We start from the raw sequence: 17,910 nt of genomic DNA on the forward strand, positions 1-17,910 counted from the left end.
CCAAATAAATACTCTCCAAAAATACAATTCAGCAGTCCAGTATACAATTACCTATAACAACAACCTATACATATTATACTTATACACTAACATCCCTGAGAGTCCTTCTGGTTCCTCCCCCCCCCCCCCCCCCCCCCCCCCCCCACGGGTTGCTGCTGCTGTCTTCTTCTTTTCCATTCCCTCTATCTTTCTGTGAGGTATTCGACGAACGGTTGCCACCGCCTGGTGAACCCTTGAGCCGATCCCCTTAGGACGAACTTAATCCGTTCCAGCTTTATAAACCCTGCCATGTCATTTATCCAGGTCTCCACACCCGGGGGCTTGGCTTCCTTCCACATCAACAGTATCCTGCGCCGGGCTACTAGGGACGCAAAGGCCAAAACATCAGCCTCTTTCGCCTCCTGCACTCCCGGCTCTTCTGCAACCCCGAATATAGCCAACCCCCAGCTTGGTTCGACCTGGACCCCCACCACCTTCGAAAGCACCTTTGTCACCCTCACCCAAAACCCCTGTAGTGCCGGACATGACCAGAACATGTGGGTGTGATTCGCTGGGCTTCTCGAGCATCTCGCACACCTATCCTCTACTCCAAAAAATTTACTGAGCCGTGCTCCAGTCATATGCGCCCTGTGTAACACCTTAAATTGTATCAGGCTTAGCCTGGCACACGAGGACGATGAGTTTACCCTACTTAGGGCATCAGCCCACAGCCCCTCCTCAATCTCCTCCCCCAGCTCTTCTTCCCATTTCCCTTTCAGCTCATCTACCATAATCTCCCCCTCGTCCCTCATTTCCCTATATATGTCTGATACCTTACCGTCCCCCACCCATGTCTTTGAGATCACTCTGTCCTGCACCTCCTGCGTCGGGAGCTGCGGGAATTCCCTCACCTGTTGCCTCGCAAAAGCCCTCAGTTGCATATACCGGAATGCATTCCCTTGGGGCAACCCATATTTTTCGGTCAGCGCTCCCAGACTTGCAAACGTCCCATCTACAAACAGATCTCTCAATTGTGTTACTCCTGCTCTTTGCCATGTTCCAAATCCCCCATCCATTCTCCCCGGAGCAAATCTATGGTTATTTCTTATCGGGGACCACACCGAGGCTCCCGTCTTTCCCCTATGCCGTCTCCACTGCCCCCAAATTTTCAGAGTAGCCACCACCACCGGGCTTGTGGTGTATTTCTTCGGTGAGAACGGCAACGGCGCCGTCACCATAGCTTGTAGGCTAGTCCCCCTGCAGGACGCCCTCTCCAATCTCTTCCACGCCGCTCCCTCTTCTCCCATCCACTTACATACCATTGAGATATTGGCGGCCCAGTAATACTCACTTAGGCTCGTTAGTGCCAGCCCCCCCCCTATCCCTACTACGCTGCAAAAATCCCTTCCTCACTCTCGGGGTCTTCCCGGCCCACACAAAACTCATGATACTCTTCTCAATCCTTTTGAAAAAAGCCTTCGTGATCACCACCGGGAGGCACTGAAACACAAAGAGGAATCTCGGGAGAACCACCATTTTAACCGCCTGCACCCTCCCTGCCAGTGACAGGGATACCATGTCCCATCTCTTACCGCGTTAAATTTAACCTATGCAATGTACCCCAATTCTTGGCTATCTGGATCCCCAAGTAGCGAAAATCCCTTGTTACCTTCCTCAGTGGTAAGTCCTCTATTTCTCTGCTCTGCTCCCCTGGATGCACCACAAACAACTCACTTTTCCCCATGTTCAGTTTATATCCTGAAAATTCTCCAAACTCCCCAAGTATCCGCATTATCTCTGGCATCCCCTCCGCCGGGTCCGCCACATACAACAACAAATCGTCCGCATACAGAGATACCCGGTGTTCTTCTCCTCCCCTGAGTACTCCCCTCCACTTCCTGGAACCCCTCAATGCTATTGCCAGGGGCTCAATCGCCAGTGCAAACAATAATGGGGACAGAGGACACCCCTGCCTCGTCCCTCTATGGAGCCGAAAATACGCAGACCCCCGTCCATTCGTGACCACGCTCGCCATCGGGGCCCTATACAGCAGCTGTACCCATCTAATATACTCATCTCCAAAGCCAAATCTCCTCAACACCTCCCACAAATAATCCCACTCCACTCTATCAAATGCTTTCTCGGCATCCATCGCCACCACTATCTCCGCTTCCCCCTCTGGTGGGGGCATCATCATTACCCCTAGCAGCCTCCGTATATTCGTATTCAGCTGTCTCCCCTTCACAAACCCAGTTTGGTCCTCATGGACCACCCCCGGGACACAATCCCCTATCCTCATTGCCATTACCTTGGCCAGAATCTTAGCGTCTACGTTCAGGAGAGAAATAGGCCTATAGGACCCGCATTGCAGCGGGTCTTTTTCCTTCTTTAGGAGAAGCGGTATCGTTGCCTCTGACATAGTCGGGGGCAGCTGTCCCCTTTCCCTCGCCTCATTAAAGGTTCTCATCAGTAGCGGGGCGAGCAAGTCCACATATTTCCTGTAAAATTCAACTGGGAATCCATCCGGTCCCGGGGCCTTCCCCGCCTGCATGCTCCTAATTCCTTTCACTACTTCCTCCATTTCGATCTGTGCTCCCAGTCCCACCCTCTCCTGCTCCTCCACCTTAGGAAATTCCAGCTGGTCCAGAAAACACATCATTCTCTCCTTCCCATCCGGGGGCTGAGCTTCATATAATCTTTCATAGAATGCCTTGAACACTCCATTCACTCTCTCCGCTCCCCGCTCCATCTCTCCCTCCTCATCCCTCACTCCCCTTATTTCCCTCGCTGCTCCCCTTTTCCTCAATTGGTGGGCCAGCAACCTGCTCGCCTTCTCCCCATATTTGTACTGTACACCCTGTGCCTTCCTCCACTGTGCCTCTGCAGTACCCGTTGTTAGCAAATCAAATTCTACGTGTAGCCTTTGCCTTTCCCTGTACAGTCCCTCCTCCGGTGCCTCCGCATATTGCCTGTCCACCCTCAGAAGTTCTTGCAGCAACCGCTCCCGTTCCCTACTCTCCTGCTTTCCTTTATGTGCCCTGATTGATATCAGCTCCCCTCTAACCACTGCCTTCAGCGCCTCCCAGACCACTCCCACCTGGACCTCCCCATTATCATTGAGTTCCAAGTACTTTTCAATACACCCCCTCACCCTTAGACACACCCCCTCATCCGCCATTAGTCCCATGTCCATTCTCCAGGGTGGACGCCGTTCTTTTTCCTCCCCTATCTCCAAGTCCACCCAGTGTGGAGCGTGATCCGAAATAGCTATAGCCGTATACTCCGTCCCCCTCACCTTCGGGATCACCGCCCTTCCCAAAACAAAAAAGTCTATTCGCGAATAAACTTTGTGGACATAGGAGAAAAACGAAAACTCCTTACTCCTAGGTCTGCTAAATCTCCATGGGTCTACTCCTCCCATCTGCTCCATAAAGCCTTTAAGCACCTTGGCTGCTGCCGGCCTCCTTCCAGTCCTGGATCTCGATCTGTCCAGCCCTGGTTCCAGCACCGTGTTAAAATCTCCACCCATTACCAACTTCCCCAACTCTAGGTCCGGGATACGTCCTAACATGCGCCTCATAAAGTTGGCATCATCCCAGTTCGGGGCATATACGTTCACTAAGACCACCGCCTCCCCCTGTAATTTGCCACTCACCATCACGTATCTGCCCCCACTATCCGCCACTATGGTCTTTGCCTCAAACATTACCCGCTTCCCCACTAGTATAGCCACCCCCCTGTTTTTCGCATCTAGCCCCGAATGAAACACCTGCCCCACTCATCCTTTGCGTAGTCTAACCTGGTCTATCAGTTTCAAATGCGTCTCCTGTAACATAACCACATCTGCCTTAAGTTTCTTAAGGTGTGCGAGTACCCGTGCCCTCTTTATCGGCCCATTCAGCCCTCTCACATTCCACGTGATCAGCCGGGTTGGGGGGCTCTTTACCCCCCCCCCTGTCGATTAGCCATCCCCTTTTATCCAGCTCCTCACCCGGTTCCCACGCAGCTGTGTCCCCCCCAGGCGGTGCCCACCCGCCCCGCCCACCCCACCACATACCAGCTCCCCCTTCTCCCCAGCAGCAGCAACCTGTAGCGCACAAAGACTCCGTGAGACGAATAGAGTGAAGTCAATGAGGCTTTATTAAGCGTGTCTGTTCCCCCGCAGCTCGATAGTAGAATGGCCTGCGGGGGAGGACTCCGGCTTCTTATACTCCACCTTCAGGGCGGAGCTAGAGGTCAACGGCCAACCAGGACCCGGGATCTGTCAGCCAATGACATTAGGGCTTCCAGTCACACATGACCCCTAATACATACTACCACATTCACCCCTTGTCAAAATGAACCCGGCGGGGTGATGCTTCACATGGTGGTAAGGGTTTACAGGGCTGGTCCTGGGAGGAAAACATTCACATGGCAATACAGTATGTACAATTTTGTCCTGTTTCAACTATTTACAGAAGGTATCGGGAGAAAAGCAAAATGTTCTTGTGAAAAGTCCATATATTGATTTAGATCGACGCCACGAGTCGGTCGGGCGGTCTGGTCGTCCGTGTCAATCGCCTCGGCCCCGGTGGTGGTGGTGGTGCTTGTACCGGTGTTGTCGTCTCCGGGAGCCTTACGGTTTCAGCTTGCGCTTTATTCTTGGTCGGGCCTGAGGGGAGGGGAACCGATCCTCCTGGGAAGGGGGCGGTCGCGGGGTGCGGCGGTGGCAGGAAGGGGGGGGTTGGGTGAATGGTGTCGGGGGGGTGTGTGTGTTGCCGGCGGGCGCCAGATCCCGCAGGGAGACCGGTTGTCCTGTCGGCCGTCGGGGTACTCCACGTAAGCGTACTGCGGGTTCGCGTGGAGGAGGTGAACCCTTTCGACCAACGGGTCCGCCTTGTGTGCCCGCACATGCTTTCGGAGCAAGATGGGTCCTGGGGCGGCCAGCCAGGTCGGCAGCGACGTTCCAGAGGAGGACCTCCTAGGGAAGACAAGGAGACGCTCATGAGGCGTTTGATTAGTGCTCGTACATAATAGCGACCGGATGGAGTGGAGAGCGTCCGGGAGGATCTCCTGCCACCGTGAAACTGGGAGGTCCCTGGACCGTAGGGCCAGTAGGACGGTCTTCCAGACCGTGCCGTTATCCCTCTCTACTTGCCCGTTCCCCCGGGAGTTGTAGCTGGTCGTCCTGCTTGAGGCTATGCCCTTGCTGAGCAGGAACTGGCGCAGCTCGTCACTCATGAAAGAGGACCCCCGTCGCTGTGGACGTATGCGGGGCAACCGAACAGTGTGAAGATGGTGTTCAGAGCTTTAATGACTGTGGCCGCAGTCATGTCAGAGCAGGGAATGGCGAATGGGAAGCGGGAGTATTCGTCCACCACATTAAGAAAGTATGTGTTGCGGTCGGTGGAGGGGAGGGGCCCTTTTAAATCGAGACTACGGCGTTCAAAGGGGCAGGAAGCCTTAATCAGGTGCGCACCATCCGGCCTGAAAAAATGCGGTTTGCATTCCGCGCAGATGTGGCAGTCCCTTGTGACTGTACGGACCTCCTCTAAAGAGTATGGGAGATTGCGGGACTTGATAAAGTGGAAAAACCGAGTGACCCCCGGGTGGCAGAGGTCCTCGTGGAGGGTTTGGAGGCGGTTAATTTATGCGTTGGCACATGTGCCGCGGGATAGGGCATCGGACGGCTCGTTCAGCTTTCCAAGACGATACAAAATCTCGTAGTTGAAGGTGGAGAGCTCGATCCTCCACCTTAAGATCTTGTCGTTTTTGATTTTGCCCCGCAGTGCATTATCGAACATGAAGGCTACCGACCGTTGGTCGGTGAGGAGAGTGAATCTCCTGCCGGCCAGGTAATGCCTCCAATGTCGCACAGCTTCCACTATGGCTTGGGCTTCCTTTTCCACTGAGGAGTGGCGGATTTCTGAAGCGTGGAGGGTTCGAGAGAAAAAGGCCACGGGTCTGCCCGCTTGGTTTGGGTGGCCGCTAGGGCTACGTCGGAGGCGTCGCTCTCGACCTGGAAGAGGTGGGACTCGTCGATGGCGCGCATTGTGGCCTTTGCGATATCCTCTTTGATGCGGCTGAAGGCCTGGCATGCCTCTGTCGACAGAGGGAAGGTCGTGGTCTGTATTAGGGGGCGGGCCTTGTCTGCGTACTGGGGGACCCACTGGGCGTAGTATGAAAAAAACCCCAGGCAGCGTTTCAGGGCTTTTGAGCAGTGCGGGAGGGGAAATTCCATGAGGGCGCGCATACGTTCGGGGTCGGGGCCTATTATCCCATTGCGCACAACGTAGCCCAGAATGGCTAGCCGGTTGGTGCTAAAAACGCACTTGTCCTCGTTGTACGTGAGGTTCAAGGCTTTGGCGGTCTGGAGGAATTTTTGGAGGTTGGCGTCGTGGTCCTGCTGGTCGTGGCCGCAGATGGTTACATTGTCGAGATACGGGAACGTGGCCCGCAACCCATGTTGATCAACCATTCGGTCCATCTCCCGTTGGAAGACCGAGACCCTGTTTGTGACGCCAAATGGGACCCTTAGGAAATGGTATAATCGCCCGTCTGCCTCGAAGGCTGTGTACTTGCGGTCACTTGGGCGGATGGGGAGCTGATGGTAGGCGGACTTGAGGTCCACGGTGGAGAAGACTTTATATTGGGCAATCCGATTGACCATGTCGGATATGCGGGGGAGAGGGTACGCGTCTAGTTGTGTGTACCTGTTGATGGTCTGGCTATAGTCTATGACCATCCTTTGTTTCTCCCCTGTCTTCACTACTACCACCTGTGCTCTCCAGGGACTATTGCTGGCCTGGATTATGCCTTCCTTCAGTAGCCGCTGGACTTCGGACCGAATGAAGGTCCGGTCCTGGGCGCTGTACCGTCTGCTCCTAGTGGCGACGGGTTTGCAATCCGGGGTGAGGTTCGCAAACAAGGACGGGGGTTGCACCTTGAGGGTTGCGAGGCCGCAGATAGTGAGTGGGGGTATTGGGCCGCCGAATTTGAACGTAAGGCTCTGTAGATTGCACTGGAAATCTAATCCCAGTAAAGTGGGGGCGCAGAGTTGGGGAAGGACGTGTAGTTTGTAGTTTTTGAACTCCCTCCCCTGCACCGTTAGGGTAACTATGCAGAAACCTTGGATCTGTACGGAGTGGGATCCTGCAGCTAGGGAAATCTTTTGTGCGCTGGGATAGGTGGTCAGGGAACAGCGTCTTACCGTGTCGGGGTGGATAAAGCTCTCCGTGCTCCCGGAGTCGACTCGGCATGGTGTCTCGTGGCCGTTTATTAGCACCGTTGTCGTCGTCGTCTGGAGTGTCCGGGGCCGAGCTTGATCGAGCGTAATTGAAGCGAGACGTGGTTGTAGTAGTGGAGTGGGGTCCGTTGTTGCCGTCCAAGATGGCGTCGGGGATGAACAAAATGGCTGCCCCCATACATCGCACATGGCTGGGGGGTCACAAGATGGTGGCGGGGGTGGACAAAATGGCCGCCCCCACGCGTCATACAGGTCTGGGGTGGTCCAAGATGGCGGCGCCCTTCCTCCCCTCGTGGTGGCCGGGACCCAAAATGGCGGCGTCTGCGGGTCGCACATGGGGCGCTGGGGGGGTTGGGGAGCGTTAGGACCGCGCGGGGCTCCCTCATCTCTGGGGACAGCGGTGGTCGGGACCCAAGTTGGTAGCGCCGGCGGGTCAGACGTGGGGCGCGGGGGGGGGGGGGGGTTTGGGCGACGTTAGAGACGCGCAGAACTCCCTCTTCTCCGGGGAGAGCGGTGTTCGGGACCCAAAGTGGTAGCGCCGGCGGGTCATACATGGGGCGCGGGGGGGGGGGGGGGGTTGGGGAGCGTAAGCGGCGTGCAGGGCTCCCTGTTCTCCCGGGACCGCGGTGGTCGGGACCCAGAGCAGCTGCGCCTGCGGGTCGTACATGGGGCGCTGGGGGGGTTGGGGAGCGTAAACGGCTTGCAGGGCTCCCTGTTCTCCCGGGACAGCGGCGACCTCGCGGGACCGGCACACAACCGCGAAATGGCCCTTTTTCCCGCAGCTCTTGCAGATTGCTGCGCGGGCCGGGCAGCGCTGCTGGGGGTGTTTCGCCTGGCCGCAGAAATAGCAGCGGGCGCCCCCGGTGCGACTTGGCGTTTGGACCGCGCAAGCCTGTGGGGTGTCCGGGGGGAGGGGTGGGTTTGTCGCGACGGGTACGTACAGAGCCCAATGGGCTGCCGCGCGGTCGGGGCCGTAGGCGCGGGTATTACGTGCGGCCACGTCTAGGGAGGCTGCTAGGGCCCGGGCCTCTGAGAGTCCTAGCGACTCTCTTTCTAGAAGTCTTTGACGGATTTGGGAGGAATTCATACCTGCCACAAAAGCATCGCGCATTAACATGTCCGTGTGTTCATTTGCGTTCACCAAGGGCAGCTGCAGGCTCGTCCCAAAATCAGCAGCGCGGCGTAGAATTCGTCCATCGATTCTCCGGGACCTTGCCGTCTCGTCGCGAGTTGGTAGCGAGCGTAGATTTGGTTAACTGGGCGGACATAGAGACTTTTCAGTGCTGCGAACGCCGTCTGGAAATCCTCCGCGTCTTCGATGAGGGAGAAAATCTCCGTGCTTACCCTCGAGTGCAGGACCTGTAGTTTTTGGTCTTCTGTGACCCGGCCGGTGGCCGTTCTGAGGTAGGCCTCGAAATAAGTCTGCCAGTGCTTGAAGGCTGCTGCCGCGTTCACTGCGTGGGGGCTGATCCTCAGGCATTCCGGGATGATCCTGAGCTCCATAGTCCTTTTTAGGCACGCTTAATAAATTGTAGCGCACAAAGACTCCGTGAGACGAATAGAGTGAAGTCGATGAGGCTTTATTAAGCGTGTCTGTTCCCCCGCAGCTCGATAGTAGAATGGCCTGCGGGGGAGGACTCCGGCTTCTTATACTCCGCCTTCAGGGCGGAGCTAGAGGTCAACGGCCAACCAGGACCCGGGATCTGTCAGCCAATGACATTAGGGCTTCCAGTTCCACATGACCCCTAATACATACTACCACACAACCCAGTAAATCCCCCCTCCCACCCACCCCCCCCCCCCCCCGCTAGATCCCCCACTAGCGTAGTTACACCCCCCATGTTGCTCCCAGAAGTCAGCAAACTCTGGCCGACCTCGGCTTCCCCCCGTGACCTCGGCTCGCACCGTGCGACGCCCCCTCCTTCCTGCTTCCCTATTCCCGCCATAATTATCATAGCGCGGGAACAAAGCCCGCACTTCCCTTTTGGCCCCGCCCCCAATGGCCAACGCCCCCAGCTCCTCCACCTCCCTTCCTCCCTCCCCCACAACCTGTGGAAGAGAGAAAAGTTACCGGGTCGCAGGATTAACAACATAAAAATCATCTCTCCCCCCTTTTTTCCCCCCTCTTCGCCCCCCATATTCGCCCCACCACTTTGTCTCAAACGTTCTTTTTTAATAACCCGCTTATTCCAATTTCTCTTCAACAATAAATGTCCACGCCTCATCCGCCGTTTCAAAGTAGTGGTGCTTCCCTTGATATGTGACCCACAGTCTTGCCGGCTGCAGCATTCCAAATTTAATCTTCTTTTTATGAAGCACCGCCTTGGCCCGATTAAAGCTCGCCCTCCTTCTCGCCACCTCCGCACTCCAGTCTTGATATACGCGGATCACCGCGTTCTCCCACCTACTGCTCCGAGTTTTCTTTGCCCATCTGAGGACCATCTCTCTGTCCTTAAAACGGAGGAATCTCACCACTATGGCTCTGGGAATTTCTCCTGCTCTCGGTCCTCGCGCCATCACTCGGTATGCTCCCTCCACCTCCAACGGACCCGTCGGGGCCTCCGCTCCCATTAACGAGTGCAGCATCGTGCTCACATATGCCCAGACGTCCGCCCCTTCTGCACCTTCAGGAAGACCAAGAATCCTTAAATTTTTCCTCCTCGCATTATTCTCCAGCACCTCCAGCCTTTCCACACATCGTTTATGGTGTGCCTCGTGCATCTCCGTCTTCACCACCAGGCCCTGTATATCGTCCTCGTTCTCGGCAGCCTTTGCCTTCACGACCCGAAGCTCCCGCTCCTGGGTCTTTTGCTCATCTTTTAGCCCTTCAATCGCCTGTAATATCGGGGCCAACAGCTCCTTCTTCATCTCCTTTTTAAACTCTTCCACGCAGCGTTTCAAAAACTCGTGTTGTTCAGGGCCCCATATTAAACTGCCACCTTCCGACGCCATCTTGGTTTTTGCTTGCCTTCCTTGCCGCTGCTCTAAAGGATCCACCGCAATCCGGCCACTTTCCTCTCCTTTTTCCATCCGTATCCAGGGGGGATTCCCTTCTGGTTTACCGCACAGTGCATTTAGCCGTTAAAATTGCCGTTGGGGCTCTTATTAAGAGCCCAAAAGTTCTTTCCACCGGGAGCTGCCGAAACGTGCGACTTAGCTGGTCATCGCCGCACCCGGAAGTCCGCAAAACCTGCTCTTTTGAAATCCATGTTTGTTATTCATTATCACAGTTTTGGTTTCTATGGGTGGAATTTTCCTTTTTTTTCTTCAGTGCTGGCTCAGGTAAGAAAAGTGGTGCACTGCTCACCGACTGCAAAACCAGCATTTTCGCCATATTGTCCAGCACTTCGAAGGAAAAAATCCTGGAGGTGTGTCCAACACCATCATGCTGGCGGGGCCTGAAAAAATCCAGCAACATAGGGTTCACAGAGATACACCCACTAAAAAGTGAATCCCGCCCACCTCGCCGCATACACTGGGAAACCACCTTCCATGGGCACAGGGAACCACCTGGGAACACCCCAGTCCATCCCATCCCCTTCCTAGTGCCACGTCCCTCTCTGCCCTGGGGTTGTACATACCTGAATGTCCCCAGCATGGTCTCTTTGCCTGGTTCACTTTGTTCCAGGTCTATTGTAAACTTCACTGACGTGGCGAGGGTGGGGGAGGGGGGGTTACAATACAGTGGGGGCACCCTGTAATTATATATTAATGCATTTAAATGAAACCTCATTACGTCAATGGCCTGCAGCGAACGTGAGCGCAAAATCCCGGCCTAGATGTTTTTTCTATTTTTTCCTTTAGTTGGAATTCTACATTTTTCTTACCACTAATATTAAGCCGACTATTCTCTGAGCATGTTCGATTGCCCCTTCTAGATGAGGTTGCATGTGATGTTAGATATAACGCTAACTATATTGCCAGTTCTTCTGGAATGGCACCTTTTCTCATTATTAACTATGTGTGGTAATGTCTCTAATGTTTCCTCTCTTGATTCTTTTAAAATGTATGGACACTATTCTTCCAAACCAGGCAGGGGCTTTATCTTCCAAGTTTGATTAGTTTATTTAATATTTCTCCTCTAATTTTAAATGTGGTGATATAATTTTTAATTTCATCTTGTCTTGTCATGTTCACCTGATCTGTCTCCCTGCCAAACACAGAAGCAAATAAATTGTGTACTTTCTCTGCCGTATCTGCTTGATTTGATGATTGAATGATTCAAAACATTTCATGTCACTATGATTGTCACAGCCTTATCCATTTGGGGAAAATGTTTTCCATTTAAACACATCAAGAGTGTCCACACCAGGTCAAGTATCGCATGGCTACATACAGTGTAAAGTTTTATTTCCCCCACAGTGCATCCCAATGTGAATGTCAAGAGGCGGCCGCCCACCCTATTGAGCTGATGCTGACTGAAAGGCCCATACACACAACAATTGGTCACCCTCTTGTTTTCCTGCAGAGCCAACTATCTACAGATCGCCATCTAATTTGGTTTTGCACTATTTCTGCACAGAAAGCCTCTTATCGTATCAATCTAAGATGGCAATGAATTTAGTTCCCAAAGTTGCAAAGATAGTATACTATCCCATTGTGCCATCAAACTCCTCAGTGTGTGCAGACAGTATTATCTTTATTCATCAGGGAAAATATGTTACTATGCCTAAGCTGTGTTGTTCCAGATGGCACTGTACCATTGTCTGGCAACACAGTTTTACCAAATCTTTGGCTCAGTGATACGTTTGAGAGTATGTAGGCTTCTCATCTTGGAATAGTTTTCTTTGACATGCTTCATTTGTTCTCAGTGTGGAAAAGATTTAAATTGATTGACTTCAAATCAGTTTATTTGAGGAAAGATGTAGTGGCATTGGAGACAATTCAGAGGAAGTTCACAAGATTGATTCCAGAGATGAGGGGTTTGTTATATGAGGAGAGATTGAACAGTTTAGGCCTTATTCTCTAAGAGAGTTTAGAAGGATGAGGGGAGATCAAATTGAGGTATGCAAGATGCTAAACGGTATGGATAAAGTAGACGTGGAGCAGATGCTTCCTCTTGTGGAGCACTAAAACTAGAGGTCATAATCTTAATATGTGAGGGAGCAAATTTAAAACAGATTTGAGGAGAAACTACTTCTAAAGGGTTACAAATCTGTGCAATTCGCTACCCCAGAGTACGGTGGATGCAGGGACTATGAGCAAATTTAAGGAGGAGTTAGACAAATTTTTAATTGGGTTGAAGGGTTATGGAGAACGGACAGGACAATGGAGTTGAGACCATGATGAGATCAGCCATGATCATATTGAAGGTGTTTAGGCTTGGGAAGCTTAAATAGCCTACCCCTGCTCCCAGTTCATGTGTTCTAGGGAGGAGATGCTCTGGTTGATTTTGCAATCCAGCTCTTGGTCTTAGCATTGTAAGTAACAGATGAGGAACAAATCAGCCATGATTTAATGGTGGAGCAGACTCGATTAGCCAAATGGCCTAATTCTGCTCTTCTATCTTATGAACTTATGAAATCAGGGAACTATACTTTGAAAAATTGTTGATTTCTTAAGTAAACATGCTTCAGTCAGTCAACACAAGAGGCTACTTCAACACAAGTTAAGAATACGGAAGTATTATTGAAATCCTGCTGTTTACACTGAAACTATGATGGATGATCTGTGGAAATCATAGAAACACAAAGGTATTTGTCCTATTTCCTTTCTGTGATATTATATATCAGTATATCACAATAGTACTACTTTAACCAGTGTGCATAGTCTTTTTTAGGCATCACATGGAAAGAGTGAACTAAAGAGTCAGCCTAGATTATTAGCCCCCCAAAAATCCATTAAATGTGGCTCAGCACCACTACTGACCAAGCTGGCCAAGCCCTAAAGGACGTAGCTGCTTGACTGGGTCTGTGGCATGTGGTGAAGAAATGAACAAGGGAGAAAAAGCTACTTGACCTCGTCTTCACCAATCTACCAATTGGAAATACATCTGTCCATAACAGTATTGGTAGGAGTGACCACCACACAGTGCTGCTTTCACATTTGAAACCATCTTCTGCCAAAAGTGCCAGCTGGATGATCCATCTCGGCCTCCTCCCAAGGTACCCAGCAATACAGATGGCAGTCTTCAGCCAATTCAATTCACTCTGTGGGATATAAAGAAACGGCTAAAGACACTGGATACTCCCAACGGTCATGGGACCTGACAGCATTCCGGCAATATACTGTAGACTTGTGCTCCATACATAGCTGCACCTCTCGCCAAGCTGTTCCCGTACAGTTAAAACACTGGCATTTCCCCGGTGATGTGGAAAACTGCCTAGGTCAGAGGCAGGGAATTCTGTGCAATGTACTCACCTCCGGACTCCCCAAAACCTGTCCACTATTACCAAGGGACAAGCCAGGAGTGTGATGGAATACCCATCACTTGCCAGGATGAGTGCAGCTTCAACAGCACTCAAGCTCAACACCATCCAAGACAAAGCAGCCCACTTGATTGGCACCCCATCCACAACTTTCACTTCCTCCACCACCGACTCACAGTGGTAACAATGCATGCCATCTACAAGATGCACTGCAGTAACTTCCCAGGGATCTTTTTCAACAGCGTCTTCCAAATCTGTAACCTCTACCATCTGGAAGAATAAGGGCAGCAGATACATGGGGACCCCGTTACCTGCAAGTTCTTCTTCAGATTACACACCACCCTGACTGGAATATATCACTGTTCCTTCACTAATGCAAAGTCAGTATCCTGGAACTCCCTTCCCAATAGCACTGTGGGTGTTCCTACAACATATGTTGGCATCAGCTAAAGAAGGCAACTCAGCACCACCTTCCTGAGGGCAATTAGGATTGGGCAATTTGCCTGGCCAGCAACGCTCACTTCCAACGAACAATTTTTAAAAAGTCGAGCAAAGTCTTGAACCAACAAACCTTTGAGTCAGAGACGAGCGTGATATCAAATACTGTTCAACATATTAGCATGCTTTAAAAGAAAAGTGTTAAAATATGTTTATAATGTTAAAGGGTGTATGTTGTATTGAGGAACTCTAGGTTTTTGATGGTGCCTACAGAAACGCTGAGCAATCCCGGAAGAATTTGCTCACAGTCAGTACCAATTGCTAAAAATATTGCTTGGCACCAATACGATCTTGGTAGTTTCTTTATGTAGATGTGAGAAAACCTTTTTCACACAAGTCGTTTGGGTCTGGAATGCACTACCTGGAATTGTGGTGGAGGCTGGTTCAATCGACGCATTGAAGAGGGCATTATATTCAGGGGTACAGAGAAAAGGCAAGGGAATGGCACTACGCCATGATGCTCATTTGGAGAGCTGGTGCACACATGATGGGCCAAATGGACTCTTCCTGCCAGTATCAATTCTGTGATAACTGGCACTGAGATGCATTAATTAAAATAAACTACATTGTCACAGAATGGTCTGGAGGAAAAGATGCTGCCAGTGGCTACGGTTTAAATAACTTCTTGTTTCTAAAATTCAGAAGATTCCGACAAGCTCTTCAACTCCAGAAAGTTGAACCATTTCCTATTAATTCTTCCTCACATTTTCTTTACAGAAGTCCAATTTAATAGATCTCCGGTTTCTGACATTGAGTTTCTTTTCATTTTCAGCCAGTGCAGAGTTTCCATACAATGAGGAGAGCACCATTACAGATGGAGTGAATCGAAACTCGGCAATCATTGGTGGTAAGTGTCAGAGTATGAACTTAGAAAATCGCTAAGCATGAAACAAATTGCTGGAATTAGGGGCTTCCCCCCAAGGGTTAGATTGAGTAACATGCAAAAGAATTCTGTGTTAGATAACAGTTAATAAGAAGAAGCTGGGTCATTCATGGTCATCTGAGGATTTGCTTTACTTGGATCCAAACATTGTTCTCAATTTCATCAAGATGAGCAATGTTCAATAATTGGTACACCGACATTCAATTGGAAAAGAGGAAAGGACCTTCCTTACCACTTGATAGTTATTTATCAGATATTGTGAACTCATTGAAATGGTTTTAAAATTGAATCATAAAGTTCAGTTTAATGTGAGACTTTTAATACTCAAAACAACATGAGCAGGACGGTGGCATAGAGGTTAGCACTATGGCTTCACAGCACCAAGAATCCCAGCTTAGGTCACTGTCTGTGTGGAGTCTGCACATTCTCCCCGTGTCTGTGTGGGTTTCCTCCAGGTGCTCCACAGCATAAAAAAAGCATAAAAATTAAATAATTTGGACATTCTGAATTCTCCCTCTGTGTACCCAAACAGGTGCCGGAATGTGGCTACTGTTCACAGTAACGTCATTGCAGTATGTACGCCTACTTGTGACAGTAAAGATTATTATTTATAGCAGCTCAAGCAGAACCAGGACCCTTAAAAATGAGATTGTCACAATGGGAGCCAGTTTACATCAACACAGAATGATGGATGAATGGCACTTGGTGTGTATTAGGATACCTGCAGCAGAGTTTTGGATGAGCTCAAGTCTACAGTGGATGCAAGGTCGCAGACGGCTAAGAGAGCTTGGAATAAAAACAGAACGTACTGGGAAAACTCAGCAGGTCCAACAGCAACTGAGGAAGGCGAAATAGAGCTAACATTTCAGTCCAGTATGATTCTTCTTCAAACTGATGAGAGATAGAAATGTGATGGGTTTTATGCTGTTGAAAAGGCAGGGAGGGAATGGAAAATCAGGAATAGGATAGAAGGTGTGGGAGGGGGGGTGGATTTAATGACAAAGATGTCATAGAGCAAAAGGCAAAGAGAGTGGTAATGGTAGTTAACGAACCGTGTATTAGTCCAGAGTCGGTGTTAATAGCAGAATAAACATGAGAACAAGATACAGACTGGCAATTGATTTAGATTTATTTATTGTCGCGTGTACCGAGGTTGAGTGAATAGTATTGTTCTGCATACGGTCCAGGCAGATCACTCCGATAGGGGAAAAAGTTAAAAAGAGAGGTCAGAATTCCTGGTCAGGTGTTGTTGAATTCCAGAAGGCTGTTGTGTCCAGGAGGCTTTAGAGCACCTCATCGGAAGATAGAAAGTGCTGCTCCTCAAGTTTGCTTTAGGCTTCTCTGGAACCTTTCAGCAGGAATGAGGACCGAAATGGCAGCATGAGAGCAAGGTGGTGAAGTGAGATGGGAGGTCACGGTCATGGTTGTGGACTGAATGGTGGTATCCTGTAAAGCTGCCACCCAGTTTGCATTTGGGCTCCCCAATGTCAAGGGGACAGTATTGTGAGCAACGAGTACAATGTACGAAATTGAAAAAAGTACAAGTAATTTGTTGCTTCACTACTGGAAAGAGTGTTTGGGACCTCAGACAGTGAAGAGGGAAGAGATAAAAGAGCAGGTGTTACTCTTGTGATTGCACAGGAAGGTGCCATGGAAAGAGTATGATGAATGGAGGGTGGGGGTGAAAGAGGAGTGGGCCATGGTGTCACAGAGGGAATGGCCCCTTCGGAATGCTGAAAGGGGAAGAGATGGAAGGTGGGTCTGGTGGTAACATCATGTTGTAGTTGGCAGAAATGGTGGAGGATAATCCTTTGAATACGATGGCTGGTGGGTTGGAAAGTGACGACCAGGGGAACAGTATTATTGTTCTGAAAAGGCAGGGAGGGAATGGAAAATCAGGAATAGGATAGATTTGTGATGGCAAAATTCAGAAAATGGGTTAGACACAGTTGAGGGCCCTGAACAATGTGTTGGGGTGGGGGGGGGGGGGGGAATCCTCAGTTGAGGGGAAAGGAAGACATGTTGGAAACGCTGTTGTGGAACTTAGCATCATCAGAACAGATACACCGGTGACAGGGGAACTGGGAGAATGGAATGGAATATTTACAGGAAGCAAAACATGAGAAGGTGTAGTCGGGAAAGCTGTGAGTCAGTGAGCTTGTACTGAATATAAATAGATAAACTATTCCCCAAAATGGATTTAGAGAAGCCAAGGAAAAGAACGGAATTGTCAGAGGTGGACCAAGTGGAGGTGAGAAAAGGGTAGAAATTGGAAGCAAAATTGATTAATTGTTCCTGCTCTCCGGCACCAATACAGTCATCAATGTACTTGGAGGTGACATGAGTAGAATTGGAACACGAGATGTTACACTAACCCCCAAAAAAGACAGGCATAACTGGGGCCCAGACAAGTGCCCAGAGCCACGCCTATGCCTGTCGCTTATCAGCATTTCAAACAGACTATTCCTTCCGTGATATCCTCTGTCACCCCAACACCTCAACTCCTTCCCATGAAATCACAGGTGGTGTAACACCTGCCCCTTTGCCTCCTCACTTTCCAAGGCCCCAAAATACTTCCAGGTGAAACAACTTGTACTTCTTTCAATTTAGTATATTGTATTTGCCGCTCACAATACTGTTTCCTGTACATTGGGAAGACCAAACGCAGACTGGGTGACTGCTTTGCAGAACATCTCCATTCAGTCTGCAAACATGACCCTGACCTTCCATAGCTTGCCATTTTAATTCACCACCATTCTCTTATATTGACATTTTGACTTGACCTGCTGTGTTGATCCAGTGTAACCCAATGCAAGCTTGAGGAACAGCAGCTCATTTTCCAGTTAGACACTCTACAACCTTCTGGACTCAACATTGAGTTCAACAACTTCAGACCAACAGTTTGTGTACATTTTCCCTAGTGTCAGTCTATATCTTGTTCTCCTGTTTCACTTCCA

At 50.4% G+C, this 17,910-nt stretch overlaps 1 protein-coding gene across 1 annotated transcript in view; it reads left to right on the forward strand.

Moving 5' to 3' along the window:
* Positions 1 to 17,910, forward strand: part of cntnap2a (contactin associated protein 2a) — a 2,812,093-nt gene that overhangs the window by 2,781,057 nt on the left and 13,126 nt on the right. Inside the window, exon 23 of the mRNA XM_072508818.1 lies at positions 14,843 to 14,917. Coding sequence (XP_072364919.1) covers positions 14,843 to 14,917 — 75 coding nt within the window. The remainder of the gene's footprint in view (positions 1 to 14,842; positions 14,918 to 17,910) is intronic.

The sequence above is a fragment of the Scyliorhinus torazame genome, chromosome 6 (genome assembly GCF_047496885.1).
Source record: "Scyliorhinus torazame isolate Kashiwa2021f chromosome 6, sScyTor2.1, whole genome shotgun sequence".
Lineage (NCBI taxonomy): Eukaryota > Metazoa > Chordata > Chondrichthyes > Carcharhiniformes > Scyliorhinidae > Scyliorhinus > Scyliorhinus torazame.